At 38.4% G+C, this 25,347-nt stretch overlaps 1 protein-coding gene across 1 annotated transcript in view; it reads right to left on the bottom strand.

Annotated features, from left to right (window-relative positions):
- Positions 1-25,347, bottom strand: part of Rdl (Resistant to dieldrin) — a 76,256-nt gene that overhangs the window by 5,981 nt on the left and 44,928 nt on the right. Inside the window, exons 3-6 of the mRNA XM_018537471.1 lie at positions 19,954-20,021; positions 10,459-10,685; positions 9,292-9,374; positions 972-1,109 (exon numbers count right to left, since the gene is read on the bottom strand). Coding sequence (XP_018392973.1) covers positions 972-1,109; positions 9,292-9,374; positions 10,459-10,685; positions 19,954-20,021 — 516 coding nt within the window. The remainder of the gene's footprint in view (positions 1-971; positions 1,110-9,291; positions 9,375-10,458; positions 10,686-19,953; positions 20,022-25,347) is intronic.

Here is a 25,347-nt window from a genome sequence, read left to right as displayed (position 1 = left end):
TTGTGGATAGTGGATGTTAGGTCAAAGGTGGACGTAATACTATTCCTGAAACTCGTTAGCAATTTATATGCTTATCAATATATAGGTATTACACATTTCACGGGTATTATCTTTAATTATACCAGAAGGTTTACGGGTTATCGTCGTGTCTTTCTTCTTCATTCTTGATGCCCAAGAATCAAGAATGAAGAAAGACACTGTAATAACCCGCAAACCTTTTGGTATAATTGAAGTAGGTATGATACAAAGCTATGGAAATCCATTATCCGCGCAATGAAAAGAAATCTAAATTTACAGCTCTAGTATATATAGCGCAAAATGTTTCATCTTTTGTAAGTCAGTATTGATACGCAATGATGATAGTAAGAATAAAAATAGTATAACGTCCTTACACACACACACACGCACACAAACACACAACACACACACACACACACACACACATCTTTAATGAAAAGGGAAATCAAATCTAGGAATTATGGACACTCAACGATCGTCTGCGTCTTCCGTAATGTAGATAAAAACCGATCAGTCGATCGGTCGAAATGAATGATCGTAGGACTACGCTGTCCCACTGAGCAAGCTTGTTCTTACATAATTAAATATGTTCGCGAAAAGATAACACAGTGATCGGTGCATATCGATGCGGGTAAAAACAGGATTCATATTATATATGTATATATGCTCACACATGACTTGTCCAGTTGCATATTATATATACATTTGTATATATACGTATGCATTGGACGTGTCGTAATCTGTGTGAATATGGTACATATTCTCACATTTTTTTAAAACGAAAAAGTTTCATCATCTCTCGCGCTTGATAGTATTATTCGTTAAAATTTATCATGATAATTTACATATAATTGACATTTCTACACAATATATGATATATACATACATACGTTAATCACGCGAATTTCTGGAGCAAGTTTAGAAGGAAGAACGAATAAGAGGGGAATATCTACCTGTAGATAGGTGTATGGTTGTCTGTCGTTGCCTGTGACCGAGCACGCGAAACTGCGGTAGTTCCACCTCGTTCGAGATGCCGACCGACTGTAGGCCGGAGTTCCATTTGTACCGAATATCGCGCATTGTGTATCCAACTGCCGGGAGAACAAGAACACAAATATCTTCGCTCTAACATACAATAATTAGACACTGAGGTAGTGTTCAGTTTGGAACGGAAGGGTGGGTTCCTCGGGGAGTACAGTAATTAGAAGCAAACTTATATTGCGCGAGCAACCTAAAGCGGTTTCCATTGTTGCAGCACCATTCAATTTTGTCGCGTAAATTTCTTTTTACGTGAAATCGATTTAGGATGCCCTTCGTGCCGCCATATCATAAACGTCATCAAGATAGGCATTCTAATATCTTAACAAAGTTGTCCGTAATTTTCCAAAAGTTTGAAAAGAGTACTCTATAATTTTTTCGTAAAACTAATATCATAAAGAGAAGAGTTGTTGTGAATTCTAAATCTCTTTTTATATTAAAGTTTAGATTTATGTTGCAAGTATATATAGAGATAGTTTTAAACCTTGTATGAATTTTAGCTTTTGATGCCTTATTTATGTAAAGAGTTTTTTCTGTAAAGAATTTTTTACATATTAATTTATCTTTTTTGATCGTTTAATTACAAAAAATAATGCCTTCCCAGAAACGTCTATGATGTTTTCAAAACCGAATTTGCGGTTATATTGCGTCCAAGGCCACGCGGGGATTGACATGGATCAATAATGATATTCTTCTTTAGATCGTGAGACAAGGATTCTCTGTGAGATAAATACAGCGTGTCGATCTTGCGACGACTCTATTATCTATTAATTCATTCTTATATTCATCCAAAGTATCCTGCGATCGAGTTGTGACGACTATCGATCATAATTCGCGCTTATTTGTTCTCTCTAATTCCTCCGCGCGGCCTCCAGCGCGTACATACCGCACCGAGAAACATTCCTCTATAACTGAATCTTAGGTGATTACGATCGTTACACCGCATTCCAGGCACCAAAGTGGCATTCCGTCGCGGTGGTGGCTACATTGCGCGAGCATCGGCCAAACGTGGATTAAGCGGTACGCCTCCGAATGTGCCAGATTAATTGCTTTTGTTTTTGGAATCCGATTTTGAATGCCATCTCGTTTTATCATGTTCGGTACGCCGCGATTCTGCACAGCGGACACAGTTGCATGCGGCGTCGCGCAAAATCACGATCTCGGTAATGACATTACGATTTGCAACAGGCGTGTTCAACACTAACGATTCGAAATACTCTGGAAATACCAAGTTTCGTTCATTTGCCACGTTCAACGTAAAAGTTTGTGTACTTGTTACATTAATAAGATGTATTTTATATTTAATTTTTTTTCACGTTTAATTGCATTCCTTATTATACTACGTATTTATTGCAAACAAATTTAAAACATCATATAATAAAAAAAATTGCATTCGTGAGCAACAATGATCATGTCTAAAAAAAATTTACGAAAATATTACAAGCGTTTGTTCATTCATTCGTTCGTTATTTCTGCCGATGGTCGTCGCATAGTTAAGTGCAGCGCAGATAAAATTGATTTTACAAAGTTTTAATAAAGAAGTCCTGGATTGGGGGCAACATTAAGCATCACGAGGGGTAAAAGGTCAGAAGAGAACGGGAGAAGGGTCGGGTCGTGATAGTGGCTGTTGAATACTGCAGGGGAAAGGACTGCGGCAGCATTAGCAAAATACCGAGGACTATGGTAGTGGCAGCAAGTTTAAGGGTTTAAGACGAAAAGTGGAGATTGTGTATAAGTAGATATGGAGAAAAAAAAAAGCGGAAAGAGAAAAAATAGAGTTTTGTGCTTGACATGCTACAGTGACACGTACAAGCTCGGAAGGATTAGGTTTACATATTTAGATTTACATAAATATACATATATACGTATATATATATGTATGTGTACTACAGTATATACATGCTTTATGCTGCGCATTTCACCTGCTGTGCTGCATGCTCCATGCTACATGCTTCATTCTCATGCTCTGTGTTTTGCGAGAAATGCGAATTTCCATACCGGTTTTACGGTCCCATTAAAATTCAAACGTTATCCCTGAACGATATTATTGAGGCCTTTTCGAGGTCTGAATTAGAATTCAATAAATCAGGCTCGTTGGTGTGTGTGTGTGTATATACATTAAGAAGGAATTGCGTTCCTGTGATGATTCTTTTACTTTTACGTAATGTATTTACATAATAATCTAAATCTAGAGTGTGTATAGAAATTCCCGAAAAGAGTGCGATTTGTCTGTCAAGCAATTATTATAACAAAAAATTTCAGAAATCTTTTAATGATATTTTTACGTAGAAGTTATCGTTGTAAAAAATTTGTTTAACGGACAATTTAAACATTATCGTCATTACGAAAAAGAAGAGAGGAAAAGTAATACGAGAATTATATATGTATACTTTTACATATATATATATCACTTACTTATTTTTCTATCCTGTTCCGAGGTAGACTAAATTAATGATCATGCCGACACATGCCGCGTTGCCGCACTATATACAGTATATTAGATAATTAGATAATATCTATTGCTCTACTAAACGTACAAAAGTTGTTCGGAGGGCGGGGTCTGGGGAATAGGGACGTATACCGGAACAAGTCGCAGAACAAAATTAGGTTACAAGCAAATTCATATAGGCATACCGATAACGTGACCACAGCCTGGGTACGCCATGGGTAATGTTGCAGTATTTTCTTTTCTACATGCGCTGGGCTAGATGCACAATGCGTTTTAATTCGGTCGGACCATTGTCGACACGTCGTTTCTGGATTTAGCCTCCTTCGGGGCTGGCCGTCGTCGGCACTTATTACGTCCCCGGACACGAGGCTCAGTGCTATATGTCGGAGGCCCTTCAGGTTTGGGGGAGGAGGGTTGGTAAAGTGATAAGTTAAGTGATGGCGGTGGTAGTCGTGAGAGAGTGGCAAAGTAGTGATAGTGTTTGAATAGCGCACTTTCGTCGCGTTTTTTGATCTCGGCGACTGATTTATGGCGACTGCGCGCCGAGAGCTCTCGTTTGTATATATATTTACAATCGTGCGTGTGCTTCGGTGGTATATCTAGTTCAGCGTGATCTCTCTCTCTCCCTGAACGTAGGGTTCCTTCCGCAGGAAATCGTCGTCGATCTCGTAGACGGAACGGATTCCATTCTCTATATAGATGTGTTCGTCACATGTACGTGGACTACATACGTTTTGCTCAATGTTTCTGTTATTGTCGAGCCATAAAAGAAAAGATCTTCGCACAATTCACGCAGCTCCTTGATAAACGATAATTATAGTTTTAACGATTGTTATGTCTTGTGTGCACGTATGTAATCCACGAGAAATTTTTCTTTGACAGAGTGTAGAAAGAGGACACGTCGTGTGTATTTAGATATTCGATGGCAGGTACGTGCACACGGTCATTATTCGTATTCATTTGTCGAATGACCGAGCGACCTTCGAGAAATCACGCGTTCAGCTAAGACCGACGTGTGACGGTCAGCGGTAGGTAGGTTGGTAGAGTGGAGACCACTTCGGAGGATGCTCGTAAACGTTCGCATACGGTCTTTGCGTAGGATGTGACAAAGCGTGTCCTGTAAACGTATTGATAGTTGGATTTAATGCGTATCGCTATTTTTTATTTTATTTTTTTTTTAAATAGTTGGAGCTATCTCACGAGAAATGCAGAATTCGAATCTTCATCGGTTTTTATTACCGTGAAAGTCGCAGTCGTTTCGTGTCGACGAGCATACGCGATAACTATATGCGATCTGCTACGATTTGAAATTACTGCAAATTGCACGTCTGCTCTCATCCTTGGTTACGGTACTGCATGATTCTGTATATTTTACGAAATGGATTTAGTGAAACATGAGAGTAAGATAAGATGAGAGTAATTTTACTTTGCTCGTTCGTTGAAAGACCGTGAGAAATTGACGATTGCAAAAATACTCGCAAACTAGTACCCTTGTTCAACATCGTGGAGATACAAAATCGATACTGTGAGGGGTAATAATATCTCGTTTAATGGCTAAGTTAAGAGCGAAACGATGTTCGTGACCCGACACTTCTCTATCTGAAACTAATCAAGAAACTCTCCAGAGTTCTACAAATTTGGCGCCTTTCTGACTTTTCTTTTTATAGATCTCATCAGCCGCGATATGTTTCAAGCAAAATTTGCACTTAGAAACGTCTATCAAATCGAATTTACGATTATAAATAGAAACTAAGAATTTGGGCCAATCACAAACCACATGAGAATTGCAATCGTAATATTATTAACTTACATCGTTTGATAGTTTCTAAGCAAAGAATAATGTTTTTATTATTAGATTAGTGAATGTGAAATACTCGTAAAAGCCCGCAGAAATATTAAATCAAATTATTAATCTTAATAGCTTACGGCGCAAAACGATATTTATCTTCTTCCCGATCGATTTTATTGACATTGATTAACTTTAGTTGTAGTTTAGTTGCCTGTTTATACTTCTTTGTGGAAAACTTCAATTGGAAAACGACAAAGATTCAGTCGAACTCAAGTAAAAGTTAATGGTAGCCTGTAAATCTTACGAATCATCTCGAAAGTTTAACGATTTGCGCGAGCATTCTCCTATAATTCGTGATGGGAATGTATCGCGACAACTTATAACGATCGTAATAACTTGTATTCGAGCAGTCCGACCAATTAAGGACGAAAGGGCGCCCGCGAAAGTCCGAGCTTTCTACTCGACGAAACTAATCGACCAACTTGGTCGACTCCCTGCGGTATCTCGTATGCCGGACTTCCGGTGACCCTTCGACCCTATTCTACGACTGACTGAGTTTTAATATAGATCTTTCAGCGCGCGCGCGGAGGCGAGTTAAAGTCAAACTTTTTCCATCATCCCGTATAAATCAATGCGGTTGAACGTTTCCGTTTTATGGCTAACATGTCCGAAGACGTCAAATTTTCACGTTAACCACGTTCTGAAAATGTTGCCCTTTACAAAAGCATTTGCATTTGTATTTCTGCGAATACGATTGTTTTCATATGCGATTGTTTTGTACATATTTCTAATTATTCGTTACGTAATCATCACTACAATGCTGATTTCAATCTGACCGTATTGTGTTGACTTATTCAGGTAATTTGCGCGCGGTACGCGTGTTCCTCGTGTGTACGAATTATTAATGCCAGTATTAATGAATAACGGTAGTTATTTCGCGATGTAAACGCGTATGAATAAATGGCGAAACAATTCTGGCGAAAGGGATGTTTGAAATTCTCTCTTTCCTTGTTGTATACGTTAACACACTGTGCAATTTGCAGTATAGTGACGACAATCAACACGAGCTCGTGACAGTGAAACGTTAGCGCTACCACACACACTTCGACGCGTGACACACGCGCGCGCACAAACTCGCATTCACCCTCTCGCACTCGTACTCACACATACATACGTGGTGATAATCTTCTCGTATGTGTCTTCGCGCATTGGGATATTCCCACGGCGCATCATCGTAGCTCCTGGTCAACCTACGATTTCTACGCTTATAGTCTAACGCAGCGACTCGATTAATCGAGACGTGTCTCGTCGACGACTCAGTTGCGTATACAGTGCGCGCATCATTACACGAGGCCGTTCTTACGGCATCGAAGCTCCTTCTTAAGGTGCTTATTGACCGCACACTGTGCTCGGTAACCAGAATCGGGCTTTTATTGTTAGATCGAAAACTGCGTGAAACAAACGAAAAATGCGAGATTACTTTTCGATTCCGACTATCTGTGAGTACATTATTAATCTTAAAGTAAATCATCCTCTTTTTTTTTTATCTCCCGTATATAGGGTTTATAAAAGAAGAGAAAGACTTTATATTGGATTGCTTAAAATATATTTACTTTTTTTTTCCGTTCATCGACTTTCGCGCGCGAGAGAAAAGTGAAAAGGAAGGGGCTGCAATAAATGTCCGATTCTGCAAGTCCATGTTGTTACATACGTACAATCACTGTATATGGAATAAAAAAAGAAACCCAACCAGTGTGTGAGCGAGAGCGGGTGGTGAGTGAGCGAGTGAGTGAACGAAGTGAATGGGAGTGATTCTCACTTGTGTGGCTGACTGATCGTGTGAGTGAGCGTGTGAAGTGGCGAGTGACGGACAGACAGACAGACAGATAGACAGATAGAGAGGGAAAGATAGAAAAGAAAGAAGGAAGTAAAACCTGATGTCGGGAAAAAGGCGAGAGGGGGGGAGGCAGATACCGTTGGGGGAGGAAGAAGGGATGGAGGAAAACTGGAGAGTGGCGGGTAGTGGAAGTTGACAGTATTCTCTGTGTGAGCGTGTAATAAAGGGGGAACGCAAAGTTTCCTGTTTTTTTTTTAATGCTTGACGCAAATATACACAGTAGAAGCGTCTTTCTATGTCTTTATCTGAAAAAAAAGGGTTCAAAGCGATGTACAATTGAATCGCATTGAATCAGCGACAATCGGCTATCGATAAGGATACTTTCTGCGTATCGCTTTCGGCGTTATCCTCGAGTTACATGCACGAGTTCACATGCTGGAATTGATCGTTCGTGTTTTACAATCTGCTTCAGCGAGACCAGTAGATATACGGCCAATCGCGGGTACATGGTTAATCACAACGCTAAAGTAAATGTTGCAGACTTTTTCAGAGATACAATGCAATCGATACTCCTAATAATAATCATCTCTCAAAGATCTCAATTGTTATTTCTATCCAATGATGCTATTATGTTTGATAACTTTACGGCAGGGGGAATGGAAAGTTACTTTTTAAAAGAAACAAGTTACAGTTACTCGTTACAGAGTAAAAAAAAAATAACGAGTTACCGTTACTATTATAGTTCTCGCTTTTTAAAAGTAACTCGTCGTTACAGTTACTCGAAAGGTAACTTTTCGTTACTTTCCTGTTACTTTTTAAAAATTAGTCTAAAAATGTACTTTTGCAATGTTTTTTGTTTAAATGTTAATAAAAGCAACATATATATAGCATGTAAAACACTGACACTATGTATAGGAATTTTTTTTATACTTTGCAGAAAACTAGAAGATTTAGGATTGTATAGGACTATCTGAATCACAATATAAGTTAAAAATTAAAAAGAAAATTAAGAAATACACATAATCTCTTTATTATAATACAACTATATTTTTACTTAATCTATACTTTTAGCTGTAAATGAAATATTTTGATAGAAAAAAAATTATAATGCTATAATTAAAATATATAACAGAAATTTTGCAAAAAGAGGTGTTTTCCAATTGCTCAACATAAATGTACACAGAAATGTACAGAGTAAAGCTTTGTACACAGCTCAATTAGAACAAAATATGTACGATGTTTAGATTAAGAAAAACTAAATGTAGCTTTTACGCTTGTATTAAATAAAAACACTCAATGTTCTACAACCAAATTTATAGCTGTCGTAATTAATAACATGTAATTGTTATATAACAGAATAACGTATCCAATCGTATGCAAAGTAACGATAAAAGTAACTGTAAATTTCATTACCGTTATTCAAAAAATGTAACTACGTTACCGTTACAGTTACCAAAAAAAAAAGAAAGTAACGCAGTTACCAGTAACGTTATCAAAAAAGTAACTCGTAACTGTAACTTCGTTACAAGTAACGAGTTACTTCCATTCTCTGCTTTACGGCATAATAAGTTCAATGAAAGGAATGTATCTTAATATCTTACATATGGAATTACACTCACATTGATTGACTCTGTATTTGTTAGAAGCTTTTGGCAACAATTTTTCTCTTTTAAAATTACGTGCACGTGCTCGATGGTTGACGTCAAAAGGATACGGCGAGTCGATTGTCATTCTGAGAAGTAATATATTGTTGAAGTGCATAGAAAAGTCTTTCTGATTTCCGTTATAATATGCGTAAAAGTATGTGTATGTTAATAGGGTAGCGCGGGGCCCTATTCCGTCAGTTTCAACTTTCAAGTAATTCAAAAATTTACCATGGCAAGCAATATCTCTTTCCAGTGACTTATAATTATACGTTATACAGTCATGATCGATTTTCAAGAGTATAACCTTTAAACAATCAACATGTGCTGTTTAGAAGCATAAACTGTTATCATCGCGAGGCATGGACGAAAAAGTCCCGCTCTACCCTATATGTCGAATAGAAGTAGGCGAAAATGTCGAATTCTGTGAAATTATATTTCGTTCGTTTGTATGCATCTATATAATATGTATAAGTATATATAAATGTATGTACATACGCGCGAATTGCGTACTTACAGCTCTCGATCTCGATATGACACAGTTGCCGGTCCATCGGGAAATATTGCAAGTTCATGGGACACGACGCTGTAATTGTTAAGCTGAAACATATTCAAGCAAAGCCCGTTTAACAATCGCTTCTCAACAAAAATGTTTCATGATATACAAATATAGGGATTCGCAGCCAATCCATTTGCACCCGAGTAACGTTGAATCAATGTGCAGGAATTAATTCGTAGTCGGCCTCATTACGCCCGAGTCACGTCAGGATTAACGTGTATAAGAACCAATCCGTATCGATTCGATACCGTTACCGTTAATACTATTCTTGTCTTCGACGAGACGCATTATACGAAACGATACAGACGTACGTATTCGCATGATTCGTACGTGCAGACAGTGATCGATGACTTATGCTGAGAGAAGCAGGGAAGAAGTATTATATATATATATATATATATATCACGCAAATGAGCGCGCACTCGTTGCTTCATCGATATTCTTCCTTCGTTCCCGACAGCGAGCGGCTCGATTCGGTACTTCCGATCCGGAAGTCGACGGTGTAATATAATGGAACGATATTGCGCGAGGGAGTGCAAGTTAGGTATGCATGGATCGTCTGAATATAGCCGGCGCGTTAATACCAGAACACTCCTGGGCGCTCGAAAGGGAGATAGACACGAGAAATGATACGAGCTGTGTCAGACAAGAAGGGGTGGAGGCCACTACAGGGAACAAATTTGTCGTGCCGAGTACAATTGGTCCCAGAAGTGCCACGAATGTTCTATGGTGATAGAGGACAATGAGAAGCTCGATTTACAGTCGGCGGAAAATACCATGGACGTTTTCCCTCGGACGATGAAAGTAACAGTGTGCAGGATTAAATTTACTTAACTGACTCAATGTAGAAAGAAAGACCTTTTAACCTTTATTGCTTGCCTAACGTGGCATATATCGTATATTTTCTCCCTTTTTAATTACCATCTAAATTAAGCGTCGTCATTAAGATATAGAAAAAAGGATTCGCTTAGATGACTTTTAAACTTGGATTCATTATAAAGAAAGTTTGACGCTTGAAAAATATTACTGCGTAAGAGAGAATCAGATGTGTACCTATATATATACTGTACATATATAAAACTGTGAAAGTGCTACGGATATATACTTAATTAATGTTTTACTCACCGTATGCTACGCGTAATGCTCCCCGAGTGATGAATGCGAATGAACTCGTTGCTGGTGGTAGCGATGTGAAAGTACGACTGCTTCTCGTTGACAAAGAAGGTGTCGGGTACCCAAATGTTCTTGATAAATTCTGAACCGACGCTGAGCGTCTCGACGCCTGGTCGCGGCTTGAACGCGAGTCGTGGGTCCGTCCAGAATTGTCGGAAGTAAAAATCCAACGTGAAGTCCTGGTACGACACAGGTGACTTATTAGATTGGTAGTCGTTTGTGTTCACAGACATATTAGAGAAATCCGAGGATTCACGTAAGTCTTTTCGTATTTTATACATATATTCTTAGTGTTGCTCCGAAAACTGACATGCAGTTAGCTGAGTTATTGTCATTATTAATTATTAACCGTATCTTTTAAATAAAATATTCTCTTATTTTATACAGTTAGTGACACAAAAGTATAGTTAGCAGTTCTTTGAAAGAAACAGAGTATATTAAAAATATTATTTTAAAAGTATATTAAATTCACTAAAATACATTTACTTAGTTATGACAATCTTCCGAATATGCCAAAGAGAACTATACTCTCTTCAAAATTGATATTCCTATTTCTCAAAGTATCTTATTCATTCTCGTGATTGATCAGATATTTTTAATCGGATTTGCGTTTGGAAATTGAGAAGGCCAATCAATTGATCAATGTCATTTTTACATTTATGAAAATTTCATAAAAAGTATGATGACAAGCTATAATTAATGATAACGGTGATTGGATGCCGTAACTAAGTAAATACATTTTAGAAAATGTAATGTACTTCTGACTTGGATTTTTAATGTACTCAGTTTCTTTCAGACAGAGAGAGAGAGAGAGAGAGAGAGAGAGAGAGAGAGAGAGAGAGAGAGAGAATTACGCTCTTGTGCCACACTGACTATATTATTTTAAAAATAAAATAATACGAAAATAATGTAATTTTGAGTAAATTTAATAATAAATTTAATAATAATATATTAAAATTAATAATAATTTAATAACAAAATAAATATTATAACAATGTAGATATATTATATACTCTAAAAAGTTGTTGATTACTTGCATTTTCAAAACAGATATTCGAGAATGGTATAAAAATATCAATAACTCATAAAATGCACTTATCTTTAAATGTAATTCCAATAATTCTGAATAATTTGTCAATTAGTTATTAGAAATATTATAAAGCGTTTTTGATGTTTGCATATCTTTTTGAACAGAACATATACAAACCAATTCGAAATGCTACGTTAGTCCTCGTTGTTCTCGTAAGTCTGAGCATCAAATTTGAAGAGATTGGAAAGGCGTATGCGTTTCTGCGCGAAGGAACGCAAGATTGTGCAAGGTAAAATAACAATTGTGGTATAATTCAGCCGCCCGTGTTCACGATGCGGCTGTCGTTTTGGACGTAACGTGTCGATCGGAAGAGATATTCGTGCAAGGAGAGTTAAGTACGGGAGAGGAAACACGTTCGGGATAGCGTACGTCGACAGGCATCTTCGAAAACTTATACGAGGCGGCTCATCGTGTTATCGTAATACGAAGAATCGGCCACTTAACGTTTACGTGACCCTCTATCTAGACCTCCTCCGGTGTTCTACTTGATCTCATGCTGTGAAACGAAGCGCGGCTAATTCGGCGCGGCGCGGCTATAAAGTCCGAAGTTGCGACGGTAACTTCGAGAGCTTTGTAGAACGCTCCATCATTGGGTCTCACACTCGCAAGAGCGTTTATCCTCAGGCTTGAGCGACGTGTGAGAGCAACTCGGACGAAAGTGATTTCGGGTAAACGTAATTGACGACCACGCTATTCCATTACTAAATCCTTTACGGTATTATATTAAACGTGAAAGTCTGATAAATATTTTTATTTACTAAATTTAATTTCGATAACACAAATAATTTGCGATATAATTGCACACCAGTACGCAACAACATATTACACGCGACAAGAGAATTTAATTTAAACAGATAAAAATTATGTATATACATTAAATAAAATTAAGTTAGAAATTTCATAATTATTCGCAGTTAGTTAATGATTTATGCAAAATTGTAAACTTTTTGATATACTACAAAAACTAGTATAATAATAAAAAAAACCTTAAGGTTTCGTAATTGCAATGGAAATAATTGAGAGATACTATAAGAAATTATTTCCACGTGGAATTGTAGACAATAATTTTACAGTTATCTAATAATAAATTTGATTACTTGCATTACACTACATTAGTGCATACTAAAAGCCGAAAAAAAGTTATACATGAAATGAACAAAATTAAATGTAAAAAAAGAGCATAAATATAAATATTTTAAACAATTAAATATCCAGTAATTGTTATTTAATAGAATTTACATGTATTATTTCATTGTCAAAGTTGATAATATTATGCCTTTGCATTTTATTTTATATAAAGTAGGAATTAATGTACACTAATCCAATGTAGTGCGAGTGATCGAATTCACTATAATAGAATGCAAATAAAAATAATATTTCAATACAAGGACTCTTAATATAAAAATGACAATTGTGTAATACAAAAGGACTGGTAAGAATCAAATTAGTAGAAATAATTTATCAAAATATTCAAATAAAATAATGAAATACAATGATTTAATTATAAATTTTACTTTAGCATTTGACGAATTAACATTACATGTTTCAGCTGTGCGATTCAGCCCTCCTCAGATGTTCAACAATTATGTAACATAAGACCCACATATTATATTCTAAACCGCAAAATTGACATACATTAAAAACGCTATTTTGAAGAAAAATATTGTACCGACAATCGTGAAAGTTAGACGTGTCTATTCTCATTATGACAATCGGCAATCTTAATTTTAATCTTTGATACTTGTGTATTATGTGACCATCTCTTTTGACTTTGATTGTGTTTGCGAGACGTTGACCGTTCGACGATCTATTTGATATGTAATAGTCAATTTGAACATGGTGAAACTTTGTTTCAATCGTTTACTGAACAAGGACGATTTTATCTTGTCCAGAATGTCCATCGCATCGTTTTTCTTCGAAACGCAGCGTTTTTAATGTATATCAATTTTGCGGTTTAGAATATAATATGTAGGTTTTATGTTATATAATTGTTGAGGAGGGCTGAATTATACAGCTGAAACATGTAATGTTAATTCGTCAAATGTTAAAGTAAAATTTATAAATTAAACAATGCAAATAATACATTATTATGCTGATATAAACTCGTTGGCATCACGAGCTTTCTAAATTACTGTACTATCGATTTCGCCGAAATGTTTATTCGTATGATTGAGGAAGTTTAAGTACTGAACTGATTGAAATAAATGAGTAGATTTATTATCCAATGTAGAAGTTTCTTAATCATCTTGCTATTATAGCAAGAAATCCTGAATAGAATATGTTTAAAACTTGCTTGATATCTACAAGGTTTTGTTGTCTTATTATATTACTGGATTAAACTGTAACTAAATTTGATAATTGTTAAATTATAATTAATTGAAGATTTTAAATAAGCTGTAGTTTAAGTCTAGCGTATAAGGGAAATTATAGGATTTTTCGCGTCATTGATAATATCGATAGATATACAATACACGGGGGGTTGCTATATTCTTTTTCAACAAATTAAATTTATCGTTATTATTTTTTAATTAATTCAAGATATCCATATGCTGATCATTACATTGTAATTACTTTTTGATAATGCACATGCTATTTCATTTGATTTATTACTGCAATATCGCAGTTGTTTCACTATCGCACAATTGTTTCTAATTAGTCTTCTATTACAAAGCCACGTTAAGAATCTGATACGATCCAGCCTGTAATAGCACACAGTTACGATGGTGGGTTAATAGTTTATAATTACGATGCTAGGCACGGTTATGACTCGTAATCTTACGCGAGAACATACGCGTGACCTGCACGCCTCGTGAGCATCGAGATTCCTGCCGACGTGGGTTCGATCACAGGACAGGAGTTTCGCGACGCGAGTATAATTCGTGTGTACACGCGAACGAGATAAGGTGTGGAGACCGTGTATGTATAGTGACTACGTATATATACATACATTTAAAACAGGTATTTTACGACGAAATCACTACGTACAGACATGCTACGGAACTGCCATAAAATTCATGCACTGCACGCTGTATGAGGACAATGTTGTATGACGGGTAGTATAGCACCTTTGAAATTTCCGATCATCATTTTTATAAAAAATAAAATTCTAACAACGAATATTAATTTTATACTTATATGGATAATATGTAAGTATTAAAATTTATGGATTCTTCTTTCTTTTCGTGAATACGAAGCATGTATTTGAGTAACTCTGAGACGATAATAGAACAGTACAGAAACTCTCTGCTACCTCTGAAATGAATCCTTTGAATCTTATGATTCGCAATTGAAAATCTAGAGAAATAAGTTCATTGCAAAAGGCATATAATAAGATTCAACTTTTCATAGAGATTATAATTAAAATTTCATTCTTTTTTGTCTTATTTTGTTTACTCACCTTTTTCCACTTAATTATACATATATAGCGAATTCAGTTGAACAAATCAGTGCGCACTGATGCACATTAAAGCTGTTGTATACATCTGGGTGTAAAAGTGATAAACACGTATTCCGAATTATAAAATATGTACTTTACCTAATAATATAATAAAATGCACATTGAGGATTTCACGGTTTAATCCGCTTCTATATTTATATTAAACACATCTTTACGGCTTTAATATGCACCAGTGCGCATTGAATGTGTTTCATCGAATTTGCTATATAATAATCAGCAAAATGCTGGTAATCATATTAATTTTACGATAATTATTAGCGAGGTTCTTATCAGCACGCGTAAAATTGTAAAAAAAAAGTTAAAGAATAAATTTTAGGAATAAAGTTCGGAATTTTACAACTCTAATAAGAGAGACAGAGAGATGTCATGGTTCCATGAGAAGAGGGAGAGTTCGACCCGAGGCGAGGCATCGTTATCCTCTTCGACGATGTGTGTGCGCATACGCGAAGACTTTTCCTGCCATTCACATCGCGTCGTTATGAAGTATTCAATGTGCACGGCACGTTTCTCGGCTTATTCCGTCGTATATTTATTTTAGAAATTTTATTGTCAGTTGTAGTTTAATTGAAGTCACAAATAAGAATCAAACGACTATGATTTTATTATGCAAATAGCGTTGGAAGATAATTTATGTACCGATTTGATTGCATCATATTGTTAATAGGACGCGTAACGATTTGAAAATTCAAAATATAACGTAGAAATGTATGATGAGTAATTAATCTCAAAAACATTTAAACGCGCGCAAATGCTTTGGCGAATATGAAAGACCTTGAAATACTATTCCGCGGAGATGCCATATGGAACAGAAGTTGTCATCGTTCGTATTTCTGGCAGCTCTTCAGGCGCACTGCGGTTACGTTGTGACGTGTAATTGCCGCGCTAACAAATCTTCGTGTATGATTAACTGATCAACAACTCCCACGCGAATACATTTACGAGAATTCGTCTCCAAACTCTGATTCTTTTGGCTTTTGGTAATTCCTATTTTTCGTTTACTTTCCATTTTTCAAATGTGTAATTTTTAATTTTCAAACTATCGCGATATATTATTATTTAGCGCAAATCATTTGTTTTTTTAACAACGTTAAAAATGACTAAGGATCGTGAAAAATGAGAATTTAGAAAAATATTGTGGCTGTGTTTGGAAACACAAAGTATTTATTTGTTAAGTGCAATGTAATTAATACGTCTTCTTGTAAGTACGGAAATATTTAAATACAAACAGTATCTATTCATTGTTCAACTACACGTGAAAATATTTGTCACGTTTATCCCGATAGTACGCAAATCTTGCCGGCGTATTTGGGTGTGAATCGAGCAATTCGAGCGGGTACTCGCGTCTCGTTGTCAGTGAAACATTTCCGGGAGGAATGCGAGCAGGTGTGCGCAAGCATCTCTATCACACGCAAATCGTAGCATAAAAAACAAAGAACAAGAGAAAAGCTTTGTGGAAGCGTTTCAGGCAAAAGCTCGCAGGCCAATCGATCTAAAAAAAAAAAAGAGTGAGAGAGAGAGAGAATAGAAAAAATAGAAAAAACGGCGCAGCGTTGTGTTGTACGACAAGTGATGGAAGCGAGAGGGGCTCGTACGAGGAGGAACGCTCCATTTCGGAGTCCATCGCGCCTCGACGAGCGCGAATTACCACGATGTGTACGCGCAAGCACATAGTTATGTGTTACGCATACACATACGCACACCGAGAAGTACACAGAGTACAATAAACGCAGGCTTTTCGTGCGCGCAACACGCACGTGTGCACGTATGTACACGCACACATACACGCGCACATACACACATATATCGCGGACACGCGTGCGCGTGCACGTAACACGCACTCGCGCTCGGAGAAGTCATAATATATACAATATATAGCGTGACGTGATTCATAGCAACCAGAAGCGCACTGCACACACTGACAATGACACAGCTCATATAGGTGTCATGGTATATATATTTACGATATAACAGCATAGATATATACGAGATATATATGCAAATACAATTATAAGTATCAGTATAGTCTCGATGTAGTCGCAACGTCGCACGAGCTATACTCTTCATTTGGTATGTAATCATCGGCTGGCCGAGGATGGAAAAGGAGTTACAGGGCGAAAAGAGATATCTCGATTCTTCGAGGGCCGCGGGGTATCTTCTAGCGATACTTTTTCTCCTCTCATCCACTCTCTTGCTTTCTCCACTCCCGCTTTATTCTTCTTTTCTTGGTCTCGTCCGGCCGAGAGGACTACAATCAACGAGCGTATAAAGGCGCTTTCACCGTATTATTCTCTCCGCCTATGCTCGTCAATTTTTTTTTCTTTTTTTTGAAGGCGAACGATGAAAGGGAAGATAAATTGGTAGGAAAATAGTCTCGTTGTTCGTAGATGTACCGGCCGGACGGAGAGTCCGAAGAGTGGCCCTCGAGGGATGGACATTGGAACTATCGCGAGTCGCTTGACGATGAGGACAGATAGGGAAATGAGACAAAAGACCGAGGGAAAGCGGATACGTATAGAGTGGAAACTCGCCAGCGGGTGTAAAAACTCGCGCGTCACGTCCCAGGTGACAGTGTCGACTTGATTTGGTTTCCGCACAGGGCTCAACACCTGGGGTCCAGCCTCGTACATTCAGCTCCAAACTCGTACTGGATCTCTAGGGCGAACGAGTTCCGTTTACCCGCGTACGATTACGCGTCAAATATACACGAAAGAGAGAGAGAGAGTCGACCGCAAGCTCGTAGAGGATAGAGTCAATGGCTCGGCGGCTGCGATAAGTCAACGTTGGACTTCATCATAAACCGAAGGCTCTGAAAATTTTAAATCGAGAGTCAACGAGAGAATCGCTCGCGAATTGTGCGCGAATTATTTTCGATTCTTTTCAGTCGCGTGAATACATTCACTGCAATTTCGGTCGATCGACTGATACTATATGGTTTACGTCAGAATACTAGAGATTCCTCTGTCGGTTTAATTTCTGGTATAATTGTTATCAGAGAAATGGGTTAAAGGTCGACAAACCGAGCACATACTTCGAGATGCGTCAGATAGAGGATGGATCCAGTTTCGTGCCAGTTTGAATCTGAATGTCGATACCGGAACAAAATATACCTTCGATTGCTACAGGATTATGCGTAATACACAATACGTTGTACGGTGCCGCTATATACCTTAAATATTGAGAAACAAATACGAATATATAATATATATATATATATAGATATACGTGTACCAATAACGCAGGATACGCATACGTACACTTTTATGTATGATATTTCGTATATACAGATGTAGTCGCATAAGAGTGTACGATCACGCGTATACGAACGTGTCTCAACGGTGCGGCCTACGGTGCTCGATCCGAAATTCAATTCATTGCCAATTAATCGCATACCGAACATAAGACATTGTATTACCGTTTTACTTTTATCTTATTTTTTCTTATTTGTATACGTCCTCGTTAGTTGAAAGGACTTTCAATAATACGCACGCTGTATTGTGTTTGTTTCACAGAGAAGCCCGATGGGATTTCCGCCTCGTGGATTTTCCCGGAAAGACGCTAAGTCGAGCTCGGATTTTTGACATAAATACGATCCTTTCGAACGAGAAATGGTTCGTAGGGACGCGATATCGCGAAGAGGGATTTAATGTTCTCTCTCGCGGGATTAAAAGAGATTGTGCGTTCTCCGTAACTATTCCGCCGGCGACGGCGACGTTCATCGGGTCTCTCTTGGAATTTTTTCCACTTATCGTTAGATGTTCGCGCGTGACAAAACGAAACCGCCCCGGTTTATCGTCGGCTCGAGCACCGCGGGTAGGGCCATGCAACAAGAACATCGCAAATCGCATCAAACGACTCAACCATAAACCATAAACGAAGTGGACAAGAATATATCTTGCGAAGACTGTGGAACGTAGCAAGGTTCCCTTGTAACAGTTCAGCCAACCAAACAGCTGTGACGAGCTATAAAAACGTAGGTTAGTAGGCCATCCGTGTGTATACTATTGTCGCTTGTGTGTATACCGGTTTGTATCTCCACGTGTACGAACGTACGTACATTGGGATGTGTATATGTAATAGCTTATACCGTGTGTGGCTGTGCGCCGATATGCCCCTTGCTGCCGACATAAACATCGCTATGCGCGAGTCGCATGTATTTCCCCTGATGCACCTTTCCACGGGAATCGAGAACGACTCGAGATTTAAGCAGATGTGAACGTATGCACGCGCTGGTTTACGATGCTACTTTATACGAGACTTTTTACGCGTGCGAAATCAATACGTATAAAAAAATATATATATATATTCCTTTTAACCGTAGGCACTCTGTCTTTTCGGTCGTATACGACTCCACGAACGTATAATATTTTTATTATTGAACACTATTGTGAATCAACGTATATTCGTAATATTCGTATACAACGATCTGCTAACGAAATTTCGACGGTCTGTGTTTCGGTTGGCATGGATATCCGTGTCCATCGTTATGCAATAACAAATAAATAAACCGAAACAGATGGTACTCTACACGCAATCGGAAGCAAGTGGCTCGACTGGTAAGCTGATTCGATCAATGATGGTGGCGTCGGGTCCACGATAGGCGCACGCTCGACGTATGATGATCGGTCCAATTAAAAAAAAAAAAACAACCGCCAGAATTAAAAACTCCTTTTACGCAGCAGTGTCGACAGAATTTTGGGTATTACGATCGAGCGTGCGCTATCGCGATGTGAAACGGCTCTGTGTCGGGCGGAAATGGACGTTCCCGTTGTCGATTTTTGATACGATGGATATACGAGCGGGTTGGGAGGGGAGAACGTGATTGTTTGCGAGACTGGACGAAATAAATGAACGAGCAATTGTCGATGCCGCGAGTTTGTATGAGTTTGAATGCAAACTGTACCATCAACACCTCGGATACGGAGCTGATGCTGAGGACATACATGGTGACGCCGACTTCCACGGGCGGACCTGCAATCAACAAAACCATCCGGCCTTGGTCGCTCTGTGATTACCCGCCAATCTCTATTCAACCGTGTACGACCTATCGTGTACGAGATAAATAGACATCTAGAGACAATAATAATAATCATAATAGTAATGGCGATTGGCTATCTTTACCTCTGACTCACGCGCTGACTTTACGTCGCGCGGCAGAAATTTCGGCACCCTCTATAAAGCACTTTCGAAACGACCTCTACGTATCGTATTGCGTGCCATGGTGCGTTTTGCATGTTGTGCGCGATGTCTATCGGAGGAATCTAAAAAACCAACGCGCGATGCGCTCTGATACAAATCCACGTCGCGAGCATGCTCGACACGCGCGCGGACGAATTGTTCGGGCATTTTTTTTTTCCCTTCCCCCTCTCGTGCCCTCGGATCAATCGGATAACGCCGTTCATGCGAAGAGGGAAATATACACGCGCACCTGTCCGTGTGAGCCAGAGGCAAAGCACGAACGGACAAGTCGAGGAGAGCTCGCACCCTGCACGGAACCAAATCAACAGGACTCGTCGTCGGCCACGTTGCCTTCCAAGCTAGAAGAATCATCCATACTTGTCTCATTATATAGGCATATTATGTTCTTACGTATATATTACATACATATCACAGCCACGTAGCAGTATGATATTCACCTTACTACTACTACTACTTTTTTTTTTTCGTTTTGTACCGTGTCGCTTTATAGTGGTTTTATTTGGTCTCGTTCTCTCACCCTTTCGCTCTCTCTTTCGTTCTCCGTGCACTTTTGCATCCTGTTTTTGCCGATCACTCGTCACGTCGTATTCCAATTAGATTCGTTGTGGCTATACGTATTCCAGGGAATTACGGCTCGTTTTATACTGTCGTTTTGTCGCCATATATTAGACGCCCCTCCGCGATCCAGAGCGTCTTGCCGAACGTTCGTCGAATGACGTCGTTACTTTACACTGAATTGCTGTCATTGTCATTGCGGTCGTCGATTCCGGGCGAAATCTATTTATCTTTTTGTTTTTTTTTTTTAGCTTCTAGGGGAGATGTGAGGGAAATGCCTCGAATACCGAGAGAGCTGCTGGAAGGAATTCGGACGGATAACGATCGAAGCAAATCGATCGCGGATTATTCTCTCTCGCGTGTTCGTACACGAACGCGTGATACGTGCGGTGTTTCGACAGAGAGATAACGGAAGTGTCGGGGAATTTTTTCGGGGGTGGCGGGACATAGAATAATAATAATTGTAAGTGATGGCAGGCGGCAGCCCATTTCAGCAACCGCGGCATAGCAGCTAGAGCGTCTAAGAACGGTCTAACGGGACGGTCGTGCGTGTTTAATATATTGAACAAAATACTATTTTTTTCCTGAGAGCAGAAAGCAATAAAAAGACGCTCCTCATTCACGTTCTCTCTAACACTACGTGACGTTCGGGGCAGCCCAGGCTCAAAGTCAGGCAGGAAATCAGTGAACTATAACTTTTCCACGCCCGCAGAAAACGAAAACGTAGTCGGAGCAACTGAGAAAATTTATCTCAACGTTGGTTCATAGTTCTGTAAAATTCCTTTGTCTCAGTATCGACAATTTTAATGGCGTTTTACATCAATACAGTTCGCGCATATGAATCTTGCCGAACGTCTAGTTGAGAGATTATTTTCGAAATAAATCTAGTTTCCATTAAACGGAAACTACACGCGATAATTTAGAGCAAGTCTGGTTGGTTGTGTTTCTTTTTATTTTTTATTTTTTTTTTGAGATTTAGCTCGATTTGCGACCTCAGCCACGCAGTCTCGCTGCTTTCAGTTGCCGAAACTACAGCCCCGTTTCCCGAGCGAGGAACGAGGACAGCCAGTATATATCTGAAATATGAAATAGTACTTTGTCCATTTTTTTTAGTATATATTTTTGTTTCTTTCTGTTGCTCGCTACTAAAGTATACGTGTATGTCTGTGTATGTGTATGGGAGAAATGCGTGTAAGGTCATACACGCGCACACTTATTCCTGCGTCGGTGTATACCGGTACCGCGATAAGCGACGAGCCACATGGTACTACAATATATCAAATGAGTTAGGAGAGACTCTGTGCTCGGTTAGCTTCATTTCAGTAGTTTCGAAGTGCAAGCGGTAAACCACGTCGCGTAATCACCACAGCGCGCGTTGCGAAATGCGTCTTAGGTACACGGATTATTACATTGATGTTTACACGTACCAATCGGTTGGCGTTTTCTTTCGCGCCTGCATAGAGAAAAAGATTTCTTTAAGTTTCATAAATGTAGTTATTGGAATACACGTAGTCCAACCAATCGATTCTTTAAATTAAGTAGTGTGTAATTGATTGTATTTGAACTAAATTTATGGGATTAAGCGAAATAATTTTCATTCAAAATTTAATTGTTTCAAAGAAATGAACGTAAATAGGAGTTTCGAGTCCATATAAATCATTTTCTCCGTGTGTAAGCAATGAAATATTTATATGCGTCAAGATATACGATTCAAATAATTTTGCTATTCTGAGTAAAGTGAAAGAAAAATATCACGCGAAAAAGTTATTAGAGAGAAGGAAAATTACTGATATGTACGATGACAATTGTCATTTTTCTTCCTGCTACAAATCATTAGTCCTCGAGTGTATTTCAACGTCACATTCAAAGATGAGATATCAAACGAAACATAAATATAATCTAAAGTGTCATCAAAATGTCATAAAATCAAATAGATTAATAGCAGCATTTCCTATATTTAATAAGCGATAAAAATTTCGCGTTTTTACCATGTGACTAAAAATTATAAATTTCTATTTCAATAAATGAATACGCGTTTTGATATTTTTACTTCTTTCACACCGAATTATATCGAAAAATACAAATGTCGATCAATAATCTGATCCGATTAAAAGCATTTTAAAAGCAGAGGAATTTTCACCTCACATTTAGACGTTTATTTCATTTAAGAGATGTGCTATTCGTAATGTTGTAGAACGAGAGTTGGTAAAGCACCGATTAGTTTTCTTCTGCATAGTTTGAGTTCAATTGGCCCCGAAATCACCGTGCCAAGAAATTGAATGTCGCCTTGTATCGGCGAACAAGATCCTCGAAGCGAGCACAGAATCGTTACGGTAATCGTGTTACCCGTTTTCGCGGTTCCAAACGTCGTTGTTAAATGAACAGCACATCAAAGGAGACACATAGCCCAGAGCGATGCGGTTCTGCGCGTGGCAAGTTAATTCATTTCATCGTCGGAGTGTCGACCGACGAATACACGACGGTACCGATGCGGAATGACGACTGGCGAAGATCGTTGAGAGTTCTTCGTCTTCCAATCGATGCACCGCAAGATCGAATTTCTTTCGTTGTACTCTGAAAAAGAAGTCTCGTTATAGTGTTACCAAATGTAGAATGAAATAATTTCAACCAAATATAATATAATTAAACATATAATTTTACCCCTTTACAAATATTTAATAAGTATAATCCCTCCCCCAAACAGTACTACCAATGATAATACTTATTAAATATTTGTAAAGGGGTAAAATTATATGTTTAATTATATTACATTTAGTTGAAATTATTTCACTCAACCCTCTATAACGAGACTCTTTTTTTTTCAGTATACTAAAACAAGGCTCGTAGGACTGTAATTATTAATCGATATATACGCTGAAAAAATACTCGGTTGAACACGGACGAATCAGAAGATTGTATCAATTCCGTCTATCGCAACTAGAATTTTAGTAGATTTAATAAAAGAAATTTGATGTGTCCATTTTCAACCAGAATTCCAATTAATCCAACTAGACGTTTTCCTCACAGCCAGTGTATATATACGCGTTTGGAGCAAAATAATCGCGACGATGTCGTTAGGCAATGAAGATAATTCATGCTTCAGCGAACGTATTAAACAATGAGTCGTTTATTGAAGAGCCGATTCGACCGCTGAAAGTATCGCCCCAATTAGTGATTAACGACATGAATGAATTTATTTACTGAGGCGACACGGACAGCATGAGAGATGCACCCGCATAGATGCAAACGTTGATTGTTAATGCAATCAACATTGGAGTCGACCACTAGAATCAACACGCGATGCTCTCTCGTTACCTTTGTTGATTTTCGAAATAAATCATTTACCGTCGCGCGATACTCAAGTATCTGTTTCGAGAAGAAAAAGAGACAATAACAGAACACGTTTACATGTTTTAATAATTGCAAACACACATAACACAAATAGAGTGACAATTATATTGCAAGAGGTAAAATCTCCCGAGTCTACTTAATTGAATAATTGAAAACGGATAATAGTTTCATTCGTTGCGAGGGGGTGACGGAAACAAACGGGAAGAATGCACACTCGTGTGCGCGTGTATGTACAACAGTGTGGAACCGGATATACATCCGCACTCGTGTAGTCGCGTGTGTACAAGAGCAGAAGCACCGAGTCCTTGTATAACGCATTAAGGTATATTAAGAAAACCAATCAATCAGAGTCTTTCATCTTGTGCAAGAAATAAAAGACCCTCGATTGATTGATTTTCTTATGCATTATGCATTGTGCGTTACGCAAGATTCTGTGCTCCCGTCCTATAAGTCTCCCAGGTGTGTCTGTGCACGTGTGTCGGTGGGTAAGAAATGCTAATTGCAGTTCAGTAACGATCAGCGGCAATCGTTGACTTGAAAATGCAAACGGGCACTAAAAAACGTATGGTCGCTTGGGCGAAGAGACCGAAACGGGCGGGCGGTGGGCGGGGGAGTGGAAGAGCGGATTGTGTTTAGCCGAGTAACGATATAGTAATGAGTAACTTTCAGCGGAATTATTGAGTAAGACCTAGAGGTAGTAATACCATTTTCACTTCGGATAGGGAGCTGATACTCAAGACGTACATGGTGACGCCCACCTCGACGGGAGGACCTGAAATCGAAGGTTAGTAAGACTGAGTCGCCGGTTTCCGGCCGCGGCCAAGCTACACGGTGAGAGTGACTGTATGGCATTCGTTCGTTAATTACAAACATCACATGTATTTGCTTTTTTTTTTTTTTTTTTTTTTTTTTTTCCGGTAGCGTTCTGTGAGTTTACTGTGAATGCGAAATGGTATGTTGGTGAGGTCGCTACGTTGGATGGATCGCTGGAAAGTGGTAATCGTTTTCGATTAGACGATGTCTGATAATTTATGCGCTAATTTACGTGTGCTCGGTTGTCATCAATGTTACACAACGACGGTTTTGCGGACAAGCTTAATCTCTATGTGCGCAGCGTTATGACGTGCTTTGTATCGTATACGGTTTGTATTATACGCGTTCGGATTTATCGAGGCGAATAAGTCATATTTAA

The sequence above is a fragment of the Cyphomyrmex costatus genome, unplaced genomic scaffold (genome assembly GCF_001594065.2).
Source record: "Cyphomyrmex costatus isolate MS0001 unplaced genomic scaffold, Ccosl1.0 scaffold100, whole genome shotgun sequence".
NCBI classification, from domain to species: domain Eukaryota; kingdom Metazoa; phylum Arthropoda; class Insecta; order Hymenoptera; family Formicidae; genus Cyphomyrmex; species Cyphomyrmex costatus.
This window is presented reverse-complemented; position numbering and strand designations above follow the sequence as displayed.